Source organism: Capra hircus, chromosome 26 (assembly GCF_001704415.2).
Source record: "Capra hircus breed San Clemente chromosome 26, ASM170441v1, whole genome shotgun sequence".
In the NCBI taxonomy this organism is placed as follows: Eukaryota; Metazoa; Chordata; class Mammalia; order Artiodactyla; family Bovidae; genus Capra; species Capra hircus.
The window spans coordinates 12,024,005-12,046,233 of NC_030833.1; the positions used below are offsets into that span (position 1 = coordinate 12,024,005).

Consider the following 22,229-nt stretch of genomic DNA (forward strand, 5'->3'; position numbering starts at 1 on the left):
TTCATAATCCTGCGTTCCTGTTTATGGAGCCCTAAGTTACATTAAGCTGATAAATTAATACACAATTTTTCTTCTAGTACACAGTAATGCATTGTCTCTCTAACTCAGTAATCTCAACATCTGGAAATGGGAGAATAAAATGGATGAGGGTGTCCATCTGTGATACTCCCAAAGGCAAAGAGTTTGTGCTGTGTTTCTGAAGAGTCATAAGTAAGAACACCATACCAGGAAAAGGGTCTTTGGCCCTGGAAGGAAAGAAAGAAAAGCCGCTTTGCTTACACATACCATCTCAGATTCAATTGGTGTCTCTGGCTTGCTTTCTTTGTTTTTCTCTTATAAGATAGAATATAGATTCTGTTTACTTGTAAGGGATTTTTTTGTGTGCTATAAAAGTAATATGAGTGTCTTAAAATAATTTCTTTTTTTAAATCTCATCTCAGAGCAACATCATAAGAAGTGTATCATTAAATTCCTATTTGATAGGCTAATGTTGATAGCATTCCTGTGAGAGAGACAGTGGGATTACCATGAGTGTTGTCTTCGAAAAAAGTTTAACAAAGTACTGTGTTTATTTTAGGGATTTAATTTTGTAGCCTAGGGTATTGTGTATTTTGGATTTGAAGGAAGCTGCAGTATTAATTGGGCTTTCCTGGTGGCTCAGACAGTAAAGAATCTGCCTGCAGTGCAGGAGGCCTGCATTCGATCCTTAGGTCGGGAAGACCCCCTGGAGGAGGGCATGGCAGCCCACTCCAGTATTCTTGCGTGGAGAATTCCCATGGAGAGAGGAGCCTGGTGGGCTACAGTCAGTCCATGGGGTTGCAGAGTTGGACACACTGAGCAAGAGTTTGTGCTGTGTTGCTGAAGAGTTGTAAGAGTGAGCACCGTACCAGGAAAAGGGGACTTTGGCCCTGGAAGGAAAGAAAGAAACAAAACCCACCTTGCTTATACATACCATCTCAGGCTGCCCACCTTGCTTATACATACCGTCTCAGGCTGTACACACTGCATTGGTGATTGCATTTGAAGTGATTTTATGTCAGTTTTCTTTTCAAAAATGATAGTTTAGATTTACTAGTCACTTGTTAATTAACTCCATATGAAGTATTTACTGTGATTTTTATAAACAATCTGAAAACACAGTTGCTAATTTTTTTTAATAAATAAAATTTTGTGAACATCACAGCCTCAGCAAGAAGTTGATTTAAACTCTCCACGAACTACTACTTTGGAGAGACAGACATTCTACTGTGTTCCAGTGCCTGGAGAATCTATGTGGGTAAAAGAAATATCCTTTATCTGAACCTTCTTATGTGTTGAATGCTTCCTGATAATTTTCTTAATTGAAGAGATAACAATTCTTTTTTTTTTCAAGCTTAGTCTTTTTACCTCAATGAAGTTAGCTGGAAAAAATAATTTTTTAATTCTTGTTTCTTTTTTTTTTTAATATATTGAGGTGTAGTTGGTTTACAATAGTGTATTAACTTCAGGTACAACATAATGATTCAAAAATTTTGGTAAATTTTACTTCGTTCATATTTATTATAAAATATTGCCTATATTTGTGGTGCCATGCAGTATATCCTTGTAGCTTATTTTTTTGTATACATCAGTCTTCTTTTTAAAAAGTATTTTTATTTTAACCAAGCTACCAAAGTAGTAAGTAGTAAGCTACCAAAATAGAAGTAGTCTTTTATTAGTCATAGAGGTAGCATAATTTTAGGATATTCCCCATTTCATGGAAATCTTTCTTTAACCCTTCATTTAACGCCTATGTTAATGCCAACCAAGCTCGAGTCAGCCCTTCAACGTCTTACACCCCCAGCCGGCACAAGAGAAGCTATGAAGATGACGAAGATATGGATCTGCAGCCCAATAAACAGAAAGACCAGCACATGACTGCCAGACAAGCAGGTAGCGTGTGCCATCCCGCTTTCTGGAGACTTGCGCTCTCCTGCCATGGATTCATATTTAGAATTCATAGCTCTATCGTGTAGCTGTAGATTTAGGAGCTGGCAGTGATTTGACAACTTTGCTTTCAGGTTTAGCAGAGTTAAACACAGTTCTGAGAGTTTTGACAGCTGCGCGCTGGTCAGTCAGTCTGTGCTCCGTAACTGAGCGGTTAGGCTCACCTGGAGGAGGCTGCTCTGCTGTCACGTGTTCAGGGTCTCAAGCTGGGAAGCTAGAAAAGGGCTTTTGTGTTTCTTCCTATTTATTTTTTATCTCAGCCTTTAAGTTATATGAAAGCATAGTAGTCTACCCTAAAAATGACTTACTTGTATCTGGAAACATCCTTTCTTAATTTCTTTTTGCTCTAATTTAGTAAGACTGAGCACATTGGAGGAAAAACGTGAAGTTTTGGTACGCTGGATTACTTATTCCTAAACTTTAAAGCAAATAACCCTTAGAATAGTCACAGTTCTGTTTGTTCTATTTAAGTAGGTTTATAGTAGTTTATGTATTAAAATATTAATTAAAACGCAAGTAATTCTGATTATACAAGGAAACCAAAAGTTGAAATTTTCTAAGAGAATTTCAAAATTGGTATATATCGTTACTGATTTGCCAATCACAGTTTTTATGAGCAGTGAATTCCTTCATATGCCAGGTAGATAAGTTTGTCTTTATTTCTCCTTTTATGTCCTGTCACTTCTTAAAGGCAGAGGAAGTAAAACAAATGAGTTAATTTAATCTGAAGAGTGGGTTGAGAGAGCAAATATAGCAATCAGTGGTAGACAGAGATTTACTACTGAGTTTCATTTAACCATATATTATTCTACTGTATAAGTTCATATTACTGTATGTCTTTAAGCTAAGGCATATTTTAATATTTTTAAAATTGAAATGTTTTACACCAAATATATGTGAATATAATAATAATCTTTTTCTCTACTCACTCCCAGATGTTTATTAAAATTAATAGTGCATCATAACAATAACCTAAATACATATTAGAATCCAGGGCATATGGTAATTCTCTTCCTTAACATTTAAGCTGTCGATGCTTCTATTTCTTACCCATTTTGTTTGAATGTCATACTTCAGGGCTTTTGAATACATTTGAGTGCATTAGGTATGTAAAGTTTTACCTTGTTTGTGTCTTCCCTTGTGTTTCAAACAGTAAAGAATCTGCCTGCAATATGGGAAACCTGGGTTCAATACCTGGGTTGGGAAGATCCCCTGGAGAAGGGAATGGCAACCCACTCCAGTATTATTGCCAGGAGAATTCCATGGACAGAGGAGCCTTGAGGGCTACAGTTCATGGTGTCACAAAGAGTCGGACACAACTGAGAGATTACCATTTAACCTTGTTTGTTGGTTTCTAGGCAATCTATCAGACTGTGTTGTGTATATATATATATATATGTATATATTAAGCTGTTTTGGAGATAAGTATAGATTCACATGCACTTACAAAAGAAAATAGTACAGAGAGATCCCCATATATCCTTGATGCAGTTTCAAGTGGGTCAACATCTTATATAATTATAACATCTTGTATAATTATAGTAGAATATCATAACCAGGAAATGGATATTGATATGGTCCATAGACGTTATTCAGAATTCACATTGTTACATGCGCTTATTTTTGTGCAGTTTCATCACATATGTAGATTCATGTGACCACTACCACAGTCAGAATACAGAACAATTCATTACCTGGCTCTCTTATGTTGCCCTTTGATAATCACATCTGCTTTTCTGCCTCCCTACTGGCAACGACTAATTTGTTCTTCATCCCTATAATTTTGTCATTTATGAATGTTATATAAATGGAATCATACAGTGTATAGACTTTATAGATTAGCTTTTTTCGTTCAGCATAATTTCCTTGAGGTCTGTCCAAATTGTTGTTTTTATCAGTAGCTTATTCTTTTTATTGCTGAGCAGTATAGTGTGGCGTGGCAAGCTCTATTTTAATTCTAACTAGTTACCAGTCCTAAATTGTAACACCTTTAGGGGTACAAGCTATCTTTAAATGATCTTTGAAGGCCCAACAATTAGTCTGACTCCTGGTATAGAGTGGAAGCTAATAGTTGTTTAGTAAATAAGTTTTTTGCTATGTGGTTTTATTCTGCTTAGCAAGTAGAAAGAAATATATTCTACCAAAGTGTTTTTGTTGTCTGTAGACCCATATACTCAATGGAGGGTCAAAGACGTTAAATAACCCTACTAAATATTAACTTTTAAAGTCACATCTAGGAGATTTGATGGGGGAGGGCAGGAGTCTGCTGCCGTTTTATTGCAGGGGAGGGTGACCACACTTCCAGGTCTTCTTTGTTACCTTTACAGGTCAGAAGGGCTTCTAATGTGTGTTACTTCCTTTAAAATGGGAACAACTTGAAGTTTGCAAGCTCGGAAATATATCATTTCAGTCAAACTCGAAAGGCTGTTTAGGAATGTTCTTTATCTCCAGGAAGCCTTTGAAATGATGATGTGTAATGCTGTCCCTTTGAATTTAGGGAATGTTGGTGGTCTTCAATGGAGTGGCGAGCCAAAACGTTTAGAAACGGAAGCTTCTTCTGGACAGCAGCTGAGCTCCCTAAACTTCTCTTCTCCTTTTGATCTGAATTTTCCATTGCCAGGAGAGAAGGGTCCTGCATGCCTCGTGAAAGTAAGAAAAGTCTTTGACGGCTCTGATGCTGACAAAGATGTGCTAAGTGTCTCAAATTAAAACAGAAAAGTCTTAGCATTTGTGTTAGCGAGTTTTCTCTTGCTGCTGTAACAAATTGCTACAAATTTAGGGGGCTTAAAATAACAAAATTTATCATCTTAGAGGCTTTACGCCAGAAGTCCAGTGTGAATCTCACTGGGGATAAAATGAAAGTGGCTGCAAGACTGGTTCCTCTCTGAAGACTCCAGGGGGCAATCTCTCTTAGCCTTTTCCAGCTTCTAGAGGCTTGTGACCTCTTCCTGCATCTTCCAGCGCAGCAGTAATACAGCCAGCCCTCTGACCATTTTTTCATAGTCTCATCTCCCTCTGGCCGTAGGTAGGAAGGATTCTCTAATTTTAAGGACATGAGTAATTAGATCGAGCCCACTCATGCAGTCCAGAGTAATCTCCCCATCTTAAGGTCCTTTAATTTATATAAATCCCTTTTACATGTAACATATTCAAGGATTCCAGTGAGATGTGGATATGTGTATGGTGGGGAGGGGGTATTATTTTATCTACCACAGCATTGTCTTTATTTTAAAAAAATGAATATTTCAAATAGAGGTGAAACAGCATTTAAATTAATAATCTATATTCTTCCTGTATCATTTCTAAGTTACTAATTTCTGCTTTATTTTCACCATTCTTTCTTTTCTTATCAATTAGATTTAAAATAAGGTAGAAGAAAATCTGTTAACAGTTCGTTCGCCTGTCTTGCTCATTCTGGTTTTTTAATCGTGAGCAGTGAACAAGTGATACAAGTTTCAGAAACGATCAGTGAGAATTTCCGTTGTTATGGCTTTAAGTTAAATGGCACCTTAGCTGTGCAGCACAGGAACCAGAATTAGCCCATTTTTCCTTCTGTGCTTCTTTTAGCTCTCACCAGTAAGAGGCTGTGACAGTTTCTAACGTCCATCTTGATAGACGGCTTTGAAGGTTTGGCTCTTTATTGTGAGAAGCCTCATGGCCATTTGAAGTCTGTGTCAGTCCTCCTAATACTGCATAGCTTGTGAAGTCCAAAGTTAGTAATACTCAGTTTTCCCCATCTCAGTGTAGTTAATAGATTTTGAGATAATTCATGTTTCTAGTTGTAGTTCATCCTTCGGGAAAAGCTTTTCTCTGAAGCAGTGGGAAAACAGACATTGGTCAGGAGTCCCGTGTTTTAGTTGTTATTTGCTAACCAGCAAAATGGCTTCAGGTAAGAGCCTTACCCGCCTTGGTCTCCATTTATCAAATAAAGGAGATGCTGTGAGGTTCATTTTCTGATTATTATTACTTCAAGGCTAATATCTTATGCACTTTTTGACGTCATTGAGTCCTAACTGATTTTGTGTGGCCTCTCGTTAGGTCTATGAAGACTGGGATTGTTTTAAAGTAAACGATGTTCTTGAGTTATATGGCATACTCTCCGTGGATCCTGTGCTAAGTATACTGAATAATGATGAAAGGTGAGTCTCTTTTGAAATAATTTCAGACTTTGAGAAAAGTTGGAGGATGGTTATATAAAGAACTCCCTTTTCCCTTCATTCAGATTTACAGGTTGTTAACGCTTAGGCTCCATCTGTTTTGTCATTTGTTTCTGCTTATTTTTATATACATACATTTTTATACATACGTAGTTTTTGGAAACACTTGAGAGTAAGTTGTGTATGTCATATCCTAAATCCTTGCTGTGTCTGTATTTCATATATAGTCAGAGTGTAGCTACAAAGTTTGGAAATTTGCCTTGAATACACAGTGCACTAACCATCGGCCACACTAACCATAAATTTCACCGAGTGTCTCAGTGCTGTTCTTCCTGAGTCTTCCTCTTGGTCCAGGATCCACAGGATCACTCGTTGCGTTAACCTGGAGCAGTCTCCAGCTCTTAGTTGTCCTTCAAGGCCTTGATACTTTTCTTTTCTTCTTTTCCTGTCCTTCAATGTATTGACACTTTTCTTGACACTATGAGAAAATTCACTTCTCATAGTACAGGGGCACCAAGGTTGAGACAGCAGCATTTAGCGAGGGCCCGTTTCCTGGCTTGCAGATGGCTGTCTCCTTGCTGTGTCCTCACATGGCAGAGCAGACTCTCGACCCTGAAGGGTACAGGCCAGCTACTCTGTAGGACGTCTGTCCGTTTGGGTTTATCTGATGTCTCCTTGTGATTAGATTCCAGCTATGCATTTTGGGCAGAAAACTGCAAAATGATATGTTCCTCTCAGTGCATCACGTCTGGAGGTACAGTGTCCACTTACTGGTGAAATTCTTTTTGATCACTTTGTTACATTTGCTGCACACGTGTACATACATATGCCTTTATCATGATATGACGTGTGTAGGTAGCCTGAAATCTGTCATGTAACAGTTTACGAAGAGGAGCATTTTTCTGTTCTCAGGAGAAGTCAGGTGGAACTGTCCTCGGCTTGAGTTCCCATGTCATTTTCAGAGATGGATGTTACTTTTATGTGTGTACAGCGGCCGCCTCTGAGCTGAAGCTCTGTCGTCTCTCGGCAGGGACGCCTCTTCGCTGCTGGACCCGATGGAGTGCACGGACACGGCTGAGGAACAGAGGGTGCACAGTCCTCCTGCCTCCTTAGTGCCAAGAATCCACGTGGTCCTAGCCCAGAAGCTGCAGCACATCAACCCCTTACTGCCTGCTTGCCTCAACAAAGAGGAGAGCAAGACCTGTAAGTGTAAGTGTGACGCCTCGTGGCCCAGAGCCTCACCCAGCGCGGGAGCTGCATTTTGTGGAACTGTTGCTCAGGTGCTCAGTGGTCAGGAAAAGATCCTCCAGCGGTCACCATCGCTTTGCCCACTTTCCTTTGTGTTAATTCTCTTCATTAAAATGAGGCCCCTCCCAAAGGTATGCCGCTTGTCTTGTCTTGACAGTTGGCATCACTCACGGGCCAGTGCTTGACGTCCCTGCCAGTTGTCTGCTGACGTGCACTGCTTTGTTGCATAGTTACTTTTTAGCCAGAGGCGCGCGAGGGCCTGGCGTGTCTGCTGAATCTGGTCGCCCTTCTCTCTGCAGTTGTTTCCGGTTTCATGTCCGAATTGTCTCCAGTCAGAGCAGAGCTGCTTGGCTTCCTCACTCATGCCCTTCTGGGAGACAGCTTGGCCGCTGAGTACCTTATATTACATCTCATCTCTACAGTGTAAGTGCTGTGGTCCTGGGAGTTGGGTGTTCTGTTGAGAGGGACAAAGAAGAGGAAGGTTTCTGAGATCATTTGTTTTGTTTATTCGGCTTCATCACCAGATGGTTTTTATTTGTTCAGTGCAACAGCTGTTACGCCTAATCTCAGATATTCCTTTTTTCAGCTTTTCTCAGGGTCACGTGTAGCATTTTGATTGTATCTCCTTAAATGTAAGAGCTAAAACTAGGTATAGAACCTAGCTGATGAATAAAACAAGCTGCCTTGTCATTTTTGCAGTCTGTAAGTCCCCTATTTATACGTCCTGAGGCTCTGTGTCTACAGTCTGTGAGGCCACTGGGTGCACATCTCACTTGTGCATGGACGTGAGCCCCTCTTCCTCTCAGCTCGCTAGAGCTCTTTGTTTTCCGATTTCAAAGTAATGTGCGTGCCTTCAGTAAGCTACGGCATAAAGAAGAAAGCAGAAACTGTCTGTAATCGCACCACTTAGAGATGGTATCAGTTAACAGACCTTGGTAGCTGATGATATCAGCTTTTTTTGTTTCCATGTGTATACCTCCCTACTTGGGTCTCAGTTGTACTCTAAATAGATGATTAGCTTGCTTTTATCATCAATAAATATTAAACATTCTCCCATGGTAATTCTCCATGAGCCTTTTAATGGCTGTACAGTATATTTCATTATAGACAGTTGTACTTTTCCCCTAAATGTTAGGCTTCCCTAGTTTTTCTCTGTTTAAATAACTCTGTAGTAAACATGTTTGTCCTAATAAATCTTCCCTTAGGTAGAATTTGAGACAGTAGTACATAATGGCTGAATGCGTAGATGCTGGAAGCAAATTGGCTGTGTTCAAGTCCAGCTCTACCACTTCATGGCTGTATGAATGTCGGCATATTATTTAAAATGCCTCAGATTTCTCATCTGTAAAATGAAAATAATATTACCTACCTCAGAGTGCTTGGGAATTAAATGATAAAGTACTTAGAACAGTACCTGGCACATGGTAGAACAATACCAGCACTAAGTATTGGCTGTTACTTTTGTTATTGTTTCTGTTTTTTAAAAAAGCTGATGAGAGTAATCTGCTTTATTCTTAATGACAGTATTAAGCTAATTTTTCTTTGTTTGCCTTTTGATGGAGATCAGGAAATCACCTGAGTGTCTTATTGGTTCATACCTTTTTTTTTTTTCCTAGATACACAAGAAGAGATGTTCTTCCACTAGGAAAATTTACGGTTAACTTGAGTGGTTGTCCACGGAATAGTACCTTCACGGAACACTTATATCGAATTATTCAACATCTGGTTCCAGCAGTAAGATCAATATAAACACATGTTGTAAACCTAAGTATACTTTAAAAGTCCATCTAATGGTCTTTCATTCAACCCAAATATTTAACTTTGAGATTTTAATAGATCTCATTAAGGGGAAATAAAGCCTGCCCGGTTTCCTAGTGTAAAATGTACTTACCTCTGAACATTTCACTTTTCCTTTGTTGCCTTAGCATGAATTTCTTGAATAACAGTTAATACAACTGTAGTAATTCCTTTAACATTGTACTCTCCTTTGATGCCAGTTCGTTTGTACAATTTGGTATCCTTTGTATGCTTTAAGATTTTAAATGTCAATTAACTAAATTGTAGGAGCATAATTCTTTTTAGTTGAGGAAATAACTTTATCTCTGCTGCCCAAGTTTAATTCCTGTTTGAAAGTCAAGCTACCTTTATTTGCCAGAGCATCTAGAATGAAGTGTTTGTGTGGTGGTAAGATCTTAGGGGAATAGCTTCTGATTAATTGTGTGCCTGGCAATGCTGATCACACCTTACTTTGGAAATTTAAAAGATTGAAGTAGATCATTCGTTTAACCAGTGTTTATTCAGGGTCTTCTAGGCCCTCAAGAGACACAGCAATAGACCAGATAGACCAGCATTCCTCACTCTCCATGACTTACTTTACACTCTTAAAAATCATTGAGGACTCAAAGAGAAGTTGTGTGGATTGTTTGTATCCTCAATTTACCATGTTAGAAATTAAAAACATACTAAGATAGTCATTGAAAACAAATCAATTATATACGAACATAAGTGAAATTGTGAAAATAGCTATTTTTTCTGAACAAAAAAAATATCAGTGATAAAAGTGGCATTGTTTTAAATTGTTGCCAGTCTCTGCAATGTCTGGATTAATAAACAGCTGGATTGGCTTATCTGTTTCTGCATTCAGTCTATCGTAACATGATGTTTGACGGAAGTATACGAAGGAAAGCTAGCCTCACACAGATGAAAACATAGTTGACGAAGGAAGGACTGTGTCAACAGCCTTTTCAGATAACTGTGGATGTTCTTTTTGGATGTTCTGATACTGAACGAAAAACTGTCCGTGTGGTATTTTCTTCAAAAAGAGTTTCGAGTGTGAAGTCTGAGATCTCACCTGAGATCTCATCAGTGAGCTTTTCGTGCTCTGCTGTCATAAACCCGTTGGTCTGTTGCACACTGAATGGATCCTTTATCCGGGATTTTGACCTCATGGGACCCCATAAATGGATCTTAGCAAGCTTCTGGTGATATCTTTTTTTTAAAGCCTCTGTGTATTTGAGATACATATACCAATATATATCTCAGTTGTCTATGATTTGTTTCTGGTTCACTAGTAAAATAAAAACTATTCTCCAGGAATACTGAACAGGACAGTTGAGAATAAACCAGCTCATAGAATCAGAGAAATTCTTAATTAGGATGTAGAAATTTTTGTTTCTGAGAGCTCCAGAAACCATGAGCCTACTCCCTTAAAAATTGATAAGATCTTTCTCTCCTTATAAAAGGTAGTGTTTAACTCCAAATACATATTTTCTTTTTTTTTTTTTCAAATACATATTTTCTTAAGAGTGAAACTTGCTAATTAGGAAATTCCTCTTTGCAGTCTTTTCGGCTACAGATGACTATAGAGAACATGAACCATTTGAAGTTCATTCCCCACAAAGACTATGCGGCCAATCGCTTGGTCAGCGGGCTCCTGCAGCTGCCCAGCAACACTTCGCTTGTAATTGACGAGACTCTCCTGGAGCAGGGGCAGCTGGACACACCAGGTGTGTGCACTGACGTTTCCCCACCACTTCTAAGTCCCAGTGAGGCCAGGCTGGGTAATGGTTTCCTAAAAATATAACCGTGAACAAGGGCAGATTCACACTTCACAGATATTTAAGATAAAGGCTTGCTCTGTGAATTTAGGTAAAGCTTATATGGTAAACAAATAAGTTGTGTACATCAGATGTGTTTTATGATGGTATGAAAATTGTACCATGATACAAGTAAGAGATACGGCTTTTTAAAGGTTGCAGGGCAGGAGGCTTTGCCTTTAGTCCTATATTATCTGAAAAGAAAAGTTGTAGGAAAGACCTAATAAAACATTTTTTTACCAACCAATGTGATTAAACTTTTTTCCCAAAGAATCAGAATATCTAGAAGATCAAATGGCTTGAACTGAATGTGATGAAACACGTTATGAAATGATGAGAAAGCAGACTGCTCTACCTTGCTCAAATGAGAAAGCAGAAGCCCCTTTGCTAGTAATCGGTTCAGGAGGTAAAGGCAGAAAGAGCAGGGTTAGACTGGGTAGAGCTAAGGCAGAAATGATCAGAAAGTCATTAGAATTCAGTAACCTCATCTCTGTAAAAACCGTTTTGGTCCTGCCAGATTATTTTAGCCCTGTGGACACATCACATACAAAGCAATCTTACTTTTTTGGGAATTATTTTCTGTCTAATTGCATACCCGATGCTTGATAGTAAATTTTGGGTGGGTAGGGAATCTTGGCTCCAGAAATATGTTTTATCCATCTGGACAAATATTGTCTGTGAACCCTCTTAGTTAATGGTCGTTTAGAAAATTGGACAGTGCCTCTCATATTTTTTAAAGCAGTAGAAATCTCATGTCTTATTATCAATGTCAGCAAAACTAATTTGGTTAAGTAATTAAAATCAAGCGACTGAAAAATTATTTTCTTGCTTTTGTAGGTGTTCATAATGTGACTGCCCTGAGCAACCTAATAACTTGGCAGAAGGTGGATTATGACTTCAGCTACCACCAGATGGAATTTCCCTGCAACATTAATGTTTTTATTACTTCAGAGGGGAGATCGCTCCTGCCGGTACGAAGGGTCATTTTGAAGTGGAGGGCAGTTATTGGAAAGAGATCTGGACTTTTGCTTTGTTTCTTGGCACTGCTTATTTTTAATAAGTTAAACTTGTTTTAAAATTATGGCTGCTGATTATTAATGAGGAAATTGAATATTTTGGTTCTCTGGAATGAACACCTCGTATCTATAAAGAAAATCACAAGGCAAGGAAAGAAAGCTGTTGGCGGCAGAAACCCCCACACCTGGGGAGAGAAAGTAGAAGCTCTCTGTAAATTGCCTGATTAACATCCAGACCTTGGTTCTTGTTGCCTCTGTTCCACTGTCTTCTGCGAATCTTTTGTGAGAAATATTTGAGAGTTCCCTTTAGAATGTTTCTAATCAGCCTGGTTACTTCAGTGCTTCATGGAAGAGCACCTTTACTTCTGAGTCTTTTAATGATGAGAAATACACCCAGTTGCTTGAAAGACATCTAGTTGCTCTGTATAACATGCTCACCCGTGATGTATGAGGACTGCCTGTGAATGGGAACGAGGTGGCCCAGTGGTGAGTTTCTGTAGTGAAAGTGTGATTTGCTTTATGTGGTGTCTAGAAATCCAGTTTAGTAAGATACAGAGTACATATTCCATGATGAAGGAAACATCTAAAACATTGTAATTAGCCAGTTTGTAGAGATGCACTCTCTTTCTATATGCTTACTGATACCACTGAGGAAACATAAGTAACCAAGAAAAGGCTAGCTTTGGTAATTATTGCTGGGTAGTTACAGTTCACATAAATTAATATTAAAAAGTGACCTCCCCCAATAATAAATCATATTTCCTATTTCCCTCAGGGGTCTGATAGAGCTGAAGCATCCCCTAAATATTTTGGTTTAATTTAGGAACTTGGAAAATACTGTGCACTGTTCCTCTTTTTAGGCAGACTGCCAGATCCACTTACAGCCACAGCTAATGCCACCAAACATGGAGGAGTACATGAACAGCCTTCTCTCAGCCGTGCTGCCCTCTGTGCTGAATAAATTCCGCATCTATCTGACCCTTTTGAGGTTCCTGGATTATAGCATCTCTGATGAAATAACCAAGGTGTGTTTAGCTTAAACCAAAGGATTTCTCTGTGTTGAATTGGAATAATCCATTTACATTCGCTGTAATTACCAATGAGGTAATTTTGCTATTTGTTTTCTGTGTTATATAATGTCTTTTGTTCCTCTGTTAATGTCTTTTGTTTGAAATAGATATTACTAACGTACAACTTAAATTTTTTCTTCTATGACACAAATTTTTTTTCGTTAGTAGTTGCCTTGGGAGCTATATTAACATCTTAATTATGATAATCTAGAATTAATTTTAGGATTAATGCTGGTTTACTTATAATAGTATGCAAAAGCTTTGCTCCTTCATAATTCCATTTCTTCCTTTGTGCTTTATTATCATTCAGACTACATCTTTATATTGTATGTCTGTCAACACATTTATGATTATTGCTTTATGCAGTTGTCTTTAAAGACATTTATACTACCTTTTGTATTTACCCGTGTGGATACCCTTAGCAGTGATCTTCACAGGGATCCAAGTTACTTTCACTTCAGCCTGGAGAACTTTCTTATTTCTCAGGGTTATTCTGTAAGGGACATCTGCTTGTGACAAATTCTGTTTTTGCTTATCTGGGAATGTCTTAATTTCTCCTTAATTTTTGAAAGTCGACCAGTTTTGCTTGGTGTGGAATTCTTAGTTCTTGGGTTTGTTCTTTCAGCACTGTGAGGAAGTCCTCCAGCTGCCTTTTGGACTTTGTGATAAGAAGTGAGTTTCCAGTGAGAGGATTCTTTGTACACTAGTGAGTCATTTTGCTCTTTCCTTTCGGGATTCTCTCTGGCTCTTGACAGTGGAGCTGTGGTGTGTCTAGATGCGGATCTCGGAGTTTATCCTGCTTGCAGTTTATTGAGTTTCTTGGAAAAGCAGAGTAATGCACACTTTGGGGAAGTTTTCAAGACATTTGGTACATTTTTGACCATTATTTAAGTTTCTTCCTACCCCTTTCTCCCTCCTCCCTGGCATTCCCAGGTGCATATGTGGTACACTTGATGGGTCCCACAGGTCTTTGAGGCTCTGTTCAGATAATCTTGGTCAGCCTGTCCACAGATTTTCTGAATCTTCTGCCAGTTAAATTCTGCTGTTAAGCCTTTCAAGTGAATTTTTAATTAAAGGTGTATTTTCAACTTCAGAATATGTTTTAAGTAATTTCTCTTTATTGATATTTTCTATTTGATACCATTCTCTTGCTTTCAGTTCTTCATTCCTGTTTCCCTTCAGTTCTCTGAATATATTTAAAACAGCTGATTTCAGGTCTTTGTATAGTAACTCCAATGTTTAGGTTTCCTCAAGGACTTCTTATTTCCCATGAAGCGGGCCAGGCATTCTTGTTTCTTTGTAGGTCTTCCAGTTTTTGTGTTGGAAGCCTGGTGCTTTAAATAATATAATCTGGCACCTCTGCTCTGGGAGATTCTCCCCTGCCCTAGGGTTTGTTGTTCTTGTTGCTGTTTGTTGTTTAGTGACTTTTCTGAATTGATTTCTAAAAGTCTGTATTCTTAGTTGTGTGTGGGCACAGAAGTCTCCCTCAGTTAGTTCAGTGGTCAGTGATTGGAGAGAAATTTAATTTCCTTAGATGCTTGCAAGTAGTCTCCCACTATAAGCCAAGGGACTCTGTGTCCATGGTGGGGCAAATCTTCAGCACTCAGCCATGCAGTTTACAACTCTGCCCTAGCATTTGCCTTCTGCTCGCACAGAGCCTCAAGGTTGTTGAGGAGTGAGAGCTTATGGCCTGCCTGCTCAGGCTCAGATCTCCTGAGCGTGTGCACAGCCCTGCGCATGTGTGTGGCCTTGTAAATTCCTGGTGAATATATGGACATTTCATCCCTAGGATTTTCTTTTTAATGGTTTAGGTTAGCCTGCTGTTTGCCCCATCTACTTATCCACGGTCTGGGGCAGCTGAGGTGGTCGATAGATAATTGCTTCTGATTGTTTCTGATAAACACTTAGTGGGGAGTAGGGTCGGGGGAGACAAGCTGTTCACACTGAACAAGCTCCCAGTCAGGTAAAATAAAGATAGCAAGACAGTAAAGCAATTATTCTTCAATTAAAAAAAAAAAGACAGCCTTGCGAATGTGTTGTTCTGAGGAACCACCAGGCAGTCAGGTAATGACAGTTCTCTGGGAATGGTGCTTTGACAGAGCTCCAGTCCCACCAGCCTCTCCAGTGGTTGCCAGACTATTTTCACGGCTGCTTGGAGATGGGGAAGGGAATAGGCCAAATTTAAATACCTCAAAGCACAATGTTCTTTTGTCTTTCTTGGAGAAAATGCTCCCCAGTTTGTTTCAGGGGTCTGGTTAATTTCCAGTATTAAAGGAGCTGATTGTGATAATTTTTGCCAGTGTTCTTGTTCTTTAATGGTGGGGGAGTTTTCAGAGATCCTGAGTTGGCCAATTTTGCTGACATTTCTCTTCCCTGTATTTAAAGGCATCATGTTTTGCTATGAGAATTGCTGGTTTGTATCTATCTGTCTGACCTCAAATGAGTCTTGAGTTTTGTTATTTTGTTTCCAGTACTCTCCTCAGTGGTATAATTTAGGTGTAAAGTTTGGTTTTGGTCCTTTTACCCATACTGTCTCATTTGTCCAAGGTGCAGGGCTGACTTCATTTTCACATTGGGCAAGGACCATCTTACTTTAGCTTGGTAAAGAATCCTTTTCCCTACAAAATGCAAATATAATTTCCTCATAAGGAATAACTTCAAAGTTCATTTACTGTTTTGATAAAGGCAGTTGAAGATGACTTTGTGGAGATGCGCAAGAATGATCCTCAGAGCATCACTGCCGACGATCTCCACCAGTTACTCATCGTAGCTCGGTGAGTCAGTCCCTGTCCACTGTTGCCTGTTCAGCGACTTGTGGCTAACTCTCCTTATTTAGGATAACTGAGGCAGACTTACAAAAATGGAAATGAACTGTTCCCTTCTAAAAACCCCCTTGTGAAATGGCTCACGGAGGGGGAATTACATTTGTCCAGAGATCACTTCAGTGGACAAGGCATGCGCCTTGTTCTCCTCTCAAAGGGAAGAAAGTGAAAATATTAGTCACGCAGTTGTGTCCGACTCTTTGCAACCCTGTGGACTGTAGCCCGCCAGGCTCCTCTATCCATGGAATTCTCCAGTCAAGAATACTGGAGTGGGTAGCCACTCACTTCTCCAGAGGATCTTCCTGACCCCCGGATCGAACCCCAGTCTCCTGCACTGTAGGCAGATTCTTTACCATCTAGGCCACCAGGGAAGCCCCACTCAAAGAGGGAATCACCCTCCAAGTCTGACTCTGAAAGGATTCCTCTGTAGAAGTCTTAATTTGGCTGTTGAGCTAGGTAGCTACCAGATGGTCTTGTCTCCCACAACATTTTTTTAAAAACTTCTAAACCAGTTTTTTTTTAAAGGCCTTTTTCTAGGTCTAGAGTCTAATTTGTTTCTGTATTTCAAACCAGGTTTCTGTCTCTCAGTGCCGGTCAGACAACGCTGTCAAGAGAACGATGGCTAAGAGCCAAGCAGCTGGAGTCTTTAAGAAGAGCCAGGCTTCAACAGCAGAAATGTGTCAATGGAAATGAACTTTAAAGGTCTGATATCTATAAAGAGTAATGGGCAAATTCTAGCCACATTATTGTAAAATTCAAATATCATTTATATCACATTGTTTTGTAGATAATTTGTATCAAAGAAACTGATGACTTTTCCTGAAATCAAGCCTGGTAACATCTAAAGTTTATATAATATTCAGTAAGGGCTTTTACCTTACTGATTTTATGGAGCTTTTGAATTTTGTTTTATAATTATATAAATTAGTAACAATGTACAAAAATGTATTTGATATTAAAAATTTAATATTGATAATGTTGCTGATATACCATTTCCTTAGTTTCCTTAGCTTCAGCTAAGTCATAGGCCAGACTCTGTTGAAATAAGAAATGTGAGCATCATTTGAAGAAAACTGTTACAATTCCAAAGTCAAAGGAATTGTTCACTTCAGATTTTTGTCTCTCCAATGAACAGTGGGTCTGAATATGTATAGTGGTCCAAGTTTGGGGAATGGAGCATACTTGCCATTAATTCATATATGTAGTATCATTTCCTAGACATTGGACCACCTCTTTTTTCCATTTATTTAATAGTTGTTAACAACATGCAAAGCAAGTCTTTAAATGGCAGTGGTTCCCAGACTTTTGGGTTTCATGGACCAGTAATATTTCCACAAAAATTGTGGGGGATTGAGAGTTGCCAATTTATTTTGCCAAGTAATCTGAAAGAAGTCACTGTATTATCACCTTTTTTTCTCCCATAAAAGAACAGTCTCAGAACAAGAGAGAGTCCTTTAAATGGAATAAATGTAGCTTTTTTGGAAGGAAAAAAAAAACCCCGCTATATTGTCCTTATTTTTCTCATTTCACTCCAGTGCATTTGGGAACCACTGTTTATGGGACTCACTTAAAGGGAATGCTGCCTGCCCTGTGAAGCTGTTTTGCCCAAAGAGGAAGAGAATAAAATAATTTAACTTTAAAAAAAATGCCTTCTTCAGAAAAAAAATTAGTTTTTATTCTTTTCCTAATAAATGTCATTTAGTTGCTTTGATGATTACCTTGCATTTTGAACTTATGTTTATCCATTAGTTCCAGATGTATTAAATCAACATTATCTGCTAGTCCAAGAATGCCCTGATAAAATTGTATGTAGGTAGGTTATCACCAAAGTACAGTTTTAACAAATTTTTAAAGGAACAAAAATATTATCCTTAGCTAGAAAGCAAATTGATACAGCATAGTAGTATAACTGTGGCATCGAGAATCTTTGGAAAGGTTAGAACATTACTTTTTTACACTACCACTGGTTACATATAAAAATTAGTTTCTTCAGTCAGTAAGGTAGAAATGTTAGAGATCAGTTAAATGATTAAATTTGGCATCCCCCTGGCCCCAAGGCCTGAACTAAGAAAACAGGGTCAGCCTTGAAAATGGAGCAATCTACTATGCCTCATGAACTGAAGTGGAAATTACTAGTTCTTTAACTTTTCCTAAACTCAAATCTATTTTTATAAACTAATGTAAATAATGTTTATACTTAGAATTCTAACTGGTTTTCATTTTTATAACTGGTAGACTAGACTTTCCTTTAACTTTTAGAAATAAAACAAAGGCTCAGCTGGATTTGTGAGAATGAACTTCAACAGAGTAGATTAGTTACTGTGTGTTTACTGTGCCAATGTGGATTGTAATTTACCAAAGAGAAGTACATAATTTGCCTGGTCTTACAGAAAAGTTCCCTTGAAAGGAAAATCCTCTTTCAAATAAATAAAACTTACCAAATTACTAGTACTTTGGGCTGTTTTTCATGAATTATGAGACTCACCCCATGTGATCGTCTGTGTGGAAAATCATTACCAGAGATAAACTTCAGTATGAGATGATACAGCATGGTGTCCCTCCTCTGAGGGCCCACTCAGGTAAGAGATTGGTACTCTGGGCTTCAGAAGTCCTTTTCTCCATGGGGACAATTTGTTGATCTAATGCAATAGTAACCCGATTTGAAATACTGGGAAAATGAATAGGCATCTGTATTACCCTCACTGGATTTAAACATCACCTCTTTCATTTTAGTTTTCAAAAATCTCTGTGGAATTAATTTCCTTGGAGCTTAAAATACATTTTTATCACCTGACCTTATTTTCTCTCATGTTGTAGGACACTTAATAGTTTCAAAAAAAGATGGTAAGGAGTACATGTTCAGTTTTGATGTTTAGTTTTTAAAATCATAACAGAATGAAGTATTTGGAAAGGCTGGGACCAAGAGTTTCAGTTATAGCTAACTTACTAAGCTCTGCTTCTGAATTCTGCAGTCTGACTTAAATCAAATCCTTACCTTCAATGTTATTCAAGTAATTCTCATACACATTGTCACTTTAAATTATGACATTTTATTTTAAATAGTCACATCTGACACTTGAAAAAAAGATACCACTAATAAATAACAAAAGTGGAAATACTTATCAAAGTTACAGCAGACATAATGTTTAGCTGAGAATCACTTCAACAGAGTAAGGCTCTAAAGATACCAGACAAACCAATACTTGTTTGGAATAAGATGTGCAACTTTCTTACTGTATGGGCTTACAGACAAGGCCCTGGTTCCACGTGGTCGACGTTACAGTCGTGTGTCAGGCTAAAATTTTCAGCAGTTTTGAGAGCCTATACAAGATACTATGGACTGCACCTTGGAAAGTTACAACTGGAAAACTTCTTTCAAGCTTTACTAGTATCCAATGTGTATATTTTTAACATTTCTGAAGAGAGAACAAAATTAATAGGTGCTGGTAATCACATTTGATATCTCAGGTTTCATGGCAGACAGGTCTTAATGCTCTTAGACTTTGGGGTATAAAAGGTAGGTATATTTTAAATTTATTTAAGTAGAATTTGGGGAAAATTAGGATCAAATGGGCATACATTCCTTGATTCCAGTGCCATTAGCCCTAACTCTGTAGAGAATGGTTAAGCCATCAAAAATTAAACCAATAGTTTTTACATTAAAATGTTTCTCCACACTAGTCACTAAACTAAATTTAACTTGTAGAGGTTAACACACAGAAATGAGCTGACAGAACAGTAACAATTATGAACAATGCTACTCATCTAAAGATCCATGTCCACTCTTTGAGTCTACTTCATACATTCTACTACCCACCCACCCCACTCCAAAAGTTTTCATATTATTATGTCCCAAAGTAATCTATTCCTGAATTACTTGTGAAGAGACAAACTGCTCTGTAGTGTATAAGCTACTTAGGTCCTATTCTAGGATGATGCACTTCCATTGTCCTAGCTCTCAAATTTGGAAATCTGCTCAGGTTCAGTCTTTTAAAACCTTTCCAAATTAACGTAATTAGAATTTGTGATCCCTAGATCTGTGTCACACACTCTGTGACACCTTCTTTTGAGGGGGTTAAATAAAAGCCACAGGATTCTATGTGACTAAAAACTAAATCTGAATTATTCGTGTCTGGCATTGTGTAAACATATTTTTAAGTTCATTTTGCTGGACTTCATTAACTACTTCAGGATCTGCAGGGCTCTTCTGAACCTTTGCCACTGCAAAGTTTATCCCCTGGGTTAACCCAGCCTGGGTAATGTTAGCAACCTGGACCATAGAACTTCGAATCTTTGCAAAAGGAGAGACTGCTCTGCTGCTACTGCTCTCTGAAGGAGAAGGAGTTACATGAAGCCCTCTCTCAAGTTCAAGCGTGCCAGATTCAGAGCCGGGGGTCTTTTGAGATACAACTGAATGCACTGGTTCAACTGACAAAAACTGTGGGCCTGCTTCAGGAAAAGACACGTCTAATTGACAAGGTCGAGAAGGTAGCTGTTCCATCGATTCAAACTGAGTTTCTTCACTAGAAATTTGATTGGTCATTTGATTTCCTTCCTCACTAGCCTGCTGAGAAACAGGGCTGGTTTCTGATGGCTGGGTCATTTTGTTTTGTGCATCTTGAACAAATCTGTGGCAGTAAATATCCACAGGCTTAGCAAAGCCAGTCAATGTGTTTATGTTGTCAGCAGAAGGACTTTTCTTCAAAGAAGATTCGTGGCCTTTTCCAAGCCCACTGTCATGAGCAATAGTAACCTCTGAAGGAACATGAATGCTGATATCAGTGCTGCTAATAGACTGGGATCGACTGCCTAACCGAGGTGCTGAAGCAATAATACCACAACTAGGAAGAACATAGTCTATTGGCCCTACATTCTCTGAAGAGTTAGTTAGCTGCCTGTCTTCATCAGACTTGGAATTTGTAAGAAATTCATCAGAGTGATACGAGTCATTATCTGAAGAGATTTCCCCTTCTGACTCTGCCTGGGCTTTATTTTCCATCACACTTGTGTTTTCCATGGTTTCAAGACTACTATCTGATTTCCAAAGGTTTACTTTTAAGTTCGGTTTTAGGAAGTTAACTTTCATTTCAGGTTTTGTGAAGTTTCCTAGCTTTCGTAGATTGCCAATGTTTACGTTGGATTTGGTCTGTTTCACTTTTTGATTTAGAGATGAAAATTTGCTCATTAAAAATTTTTTTCCCTGGGCCAGAGAGCCTTGGTTTTGAGATCTGATGCCAATGATGTCTTCATGAGGTTTACTGCTCTTCCTACAGATTAGAAAAGAAAAAAGTTAATTTCCCATGGAATCCAATATGACAGTTCCAATTATTAATGTAAGTGAAAACTCAAGTTGACCTCAATTCCTTAAAAGTAGCATACTGCTTAATGACAAATCTAGATAACTCCTTTGACTTGATGCTAGAGCATTAATGTCCAATACAAACATGTGGGCTAAATACAATTTTATATACAAAAATTTGTCATTTCAACACATAATTAGTATTAAGAGATGATTGATCAGATATCTTCATCTTTCTCAAACTTAAGTCTTTGAAACAACCAATGAACAAGTATTTTATACATAACAGGGCAGCAGAAGCCTTTGTTAAGTGACACTGATGAGTCACCTGCAGGCATTGAGAGGGAAGAGGTGCCATGCTATGTGACTTTAACCCCAGGTCCAGCAAGCAGGCCACAGACATCTCCTGAGTGAGCGGTCTTCTCTCTCAAGCCGCCCACATGGGGTATTGAAGAACCACCCCGGAGGAATACTACCTCCACAGTATCTTTATCCCACCTCCTGAAGCCCTTCACAGTAATTAGATGAGTTATGTTCTCTTGCACCAGACCTTTTGTCTTTACAACTCATCATCACTTGTGATGGCACGCTTCCTTCAACTGTTCTCCCTGGCATTCAGAGAGGAGAGGAGGCAGGAGGGGAGGCAGGGAAGCCTAATGGAAGCCTTAACCTGTTTTTGCATTATTCTGAGAATCTATTTCCCCAAAAACCTCACACCCCAAAATTCGAACTATTCACATTTCAAAACAGCCATATGTGGTGACTCACTACAATCTGGGGGAGCACAGATCCACTACATCCACGATCTAAACCACCAGCAAAGGAGACACTGACTATAAATGGATATTTACAGCATTTTAACTAAAGCTGGTCTATACACATTGCACTTTGGTTGAATTCAGGCAGAGAAGAGGGGAAGGAGCTCCATTTCCTTATGCTTCCTGTGGGTTATCTGAATTTATTTGAGAAGACTTGGGACATTTAACATAAATAATTTGTGTTTTCTCCTTAGCCAGCCCTCCTGGTTGCTAAAAATGAGAAAAAAGGCAGTCCTAT

General features: G+C 38.6%; 2 protein-coding genes across 6 annotated transcripts in view; one reads left to right on the forward strand and one right to left on the reverse strand.

Moving 5' to 3' along the window:
• MCMBP (minichromosome maintenance complex binding protein) overlaps positions 1-18,325 on the forward strand; it is a 38,455-nt gene extending 20,130 nt beyond the window's left edge. The window contains exons 5-16 of one of the 2 annotated variants that reach the window (XM_018041471.1): positions 1,184-1,285; positions 1,767-1,911; positions 4,463-4,614; positions 6,004-6,104; positions 7,153-7,331; positions 7,670-7,793; positions 8,987-9,104; positions 10,711-10,876; positions 11,804-11,937; positions 12,843-13,007; positions 15,738-15,826; positions 16,448-18,325. In XM_018041471.1, coding sequence (XP_017896960.1) covers positions 1,184-1,285; positions 1,767-1,911; positions 4,463-4,614; positions 6,004-6,104; positions 7,153-7,331; positions 7,670-7,793; positions 8,987-9,104; positions 10,711-10,876; positions 11,804-11,937; positions 12,843-13,007; positions 15,738-15,826; positions 16,448-16,574 — 1,602 coding nt within the window. In that variant the 3' untranslated portion in view covers positions 16,575-18,325. The remainder of the gene's footprint in view (positions 1-1,183; positions 1,286-1,766; positions 1,912-4,462; positions 4,615-6,003; positions 6,105-7,152; positions 7,332-7,669; positions 7,794-8,986; positions 9,105-10,710; positions 10,877-11,803; positions 11,938-12,842; positions 13,008-15,737; positions 15,827-16,447) is intronic. The other variant, XM_018041472.1, reaches the window with a different exon arrangement.
• The window catches only part of INPP5F (inositol polyphosphate-5-phosphatase F), a 92,119-nt gene continuing 88,795 nt past the window's right edge, over positions 18,906-22,229 (reverse strand). For 3 of the 4 annotated variants that reach the window (XM_018041501.1, XM_018041503.1, XM_005698544.3), the window contains one exon: positions 18,906-21,141. In XM_018041501.1, the coding sequence (XP_017896990.1) occupies positions 19,986-21,141 (1,156 nt within the window). In that variant the 3' untranslated portion in view covers positions 18,906-19,985. The remainder of the gene's footprint in view (positions 21,142-22,229) is intronic. The other variant, XM_018041502.1, reaches the window with a different exon arrangement.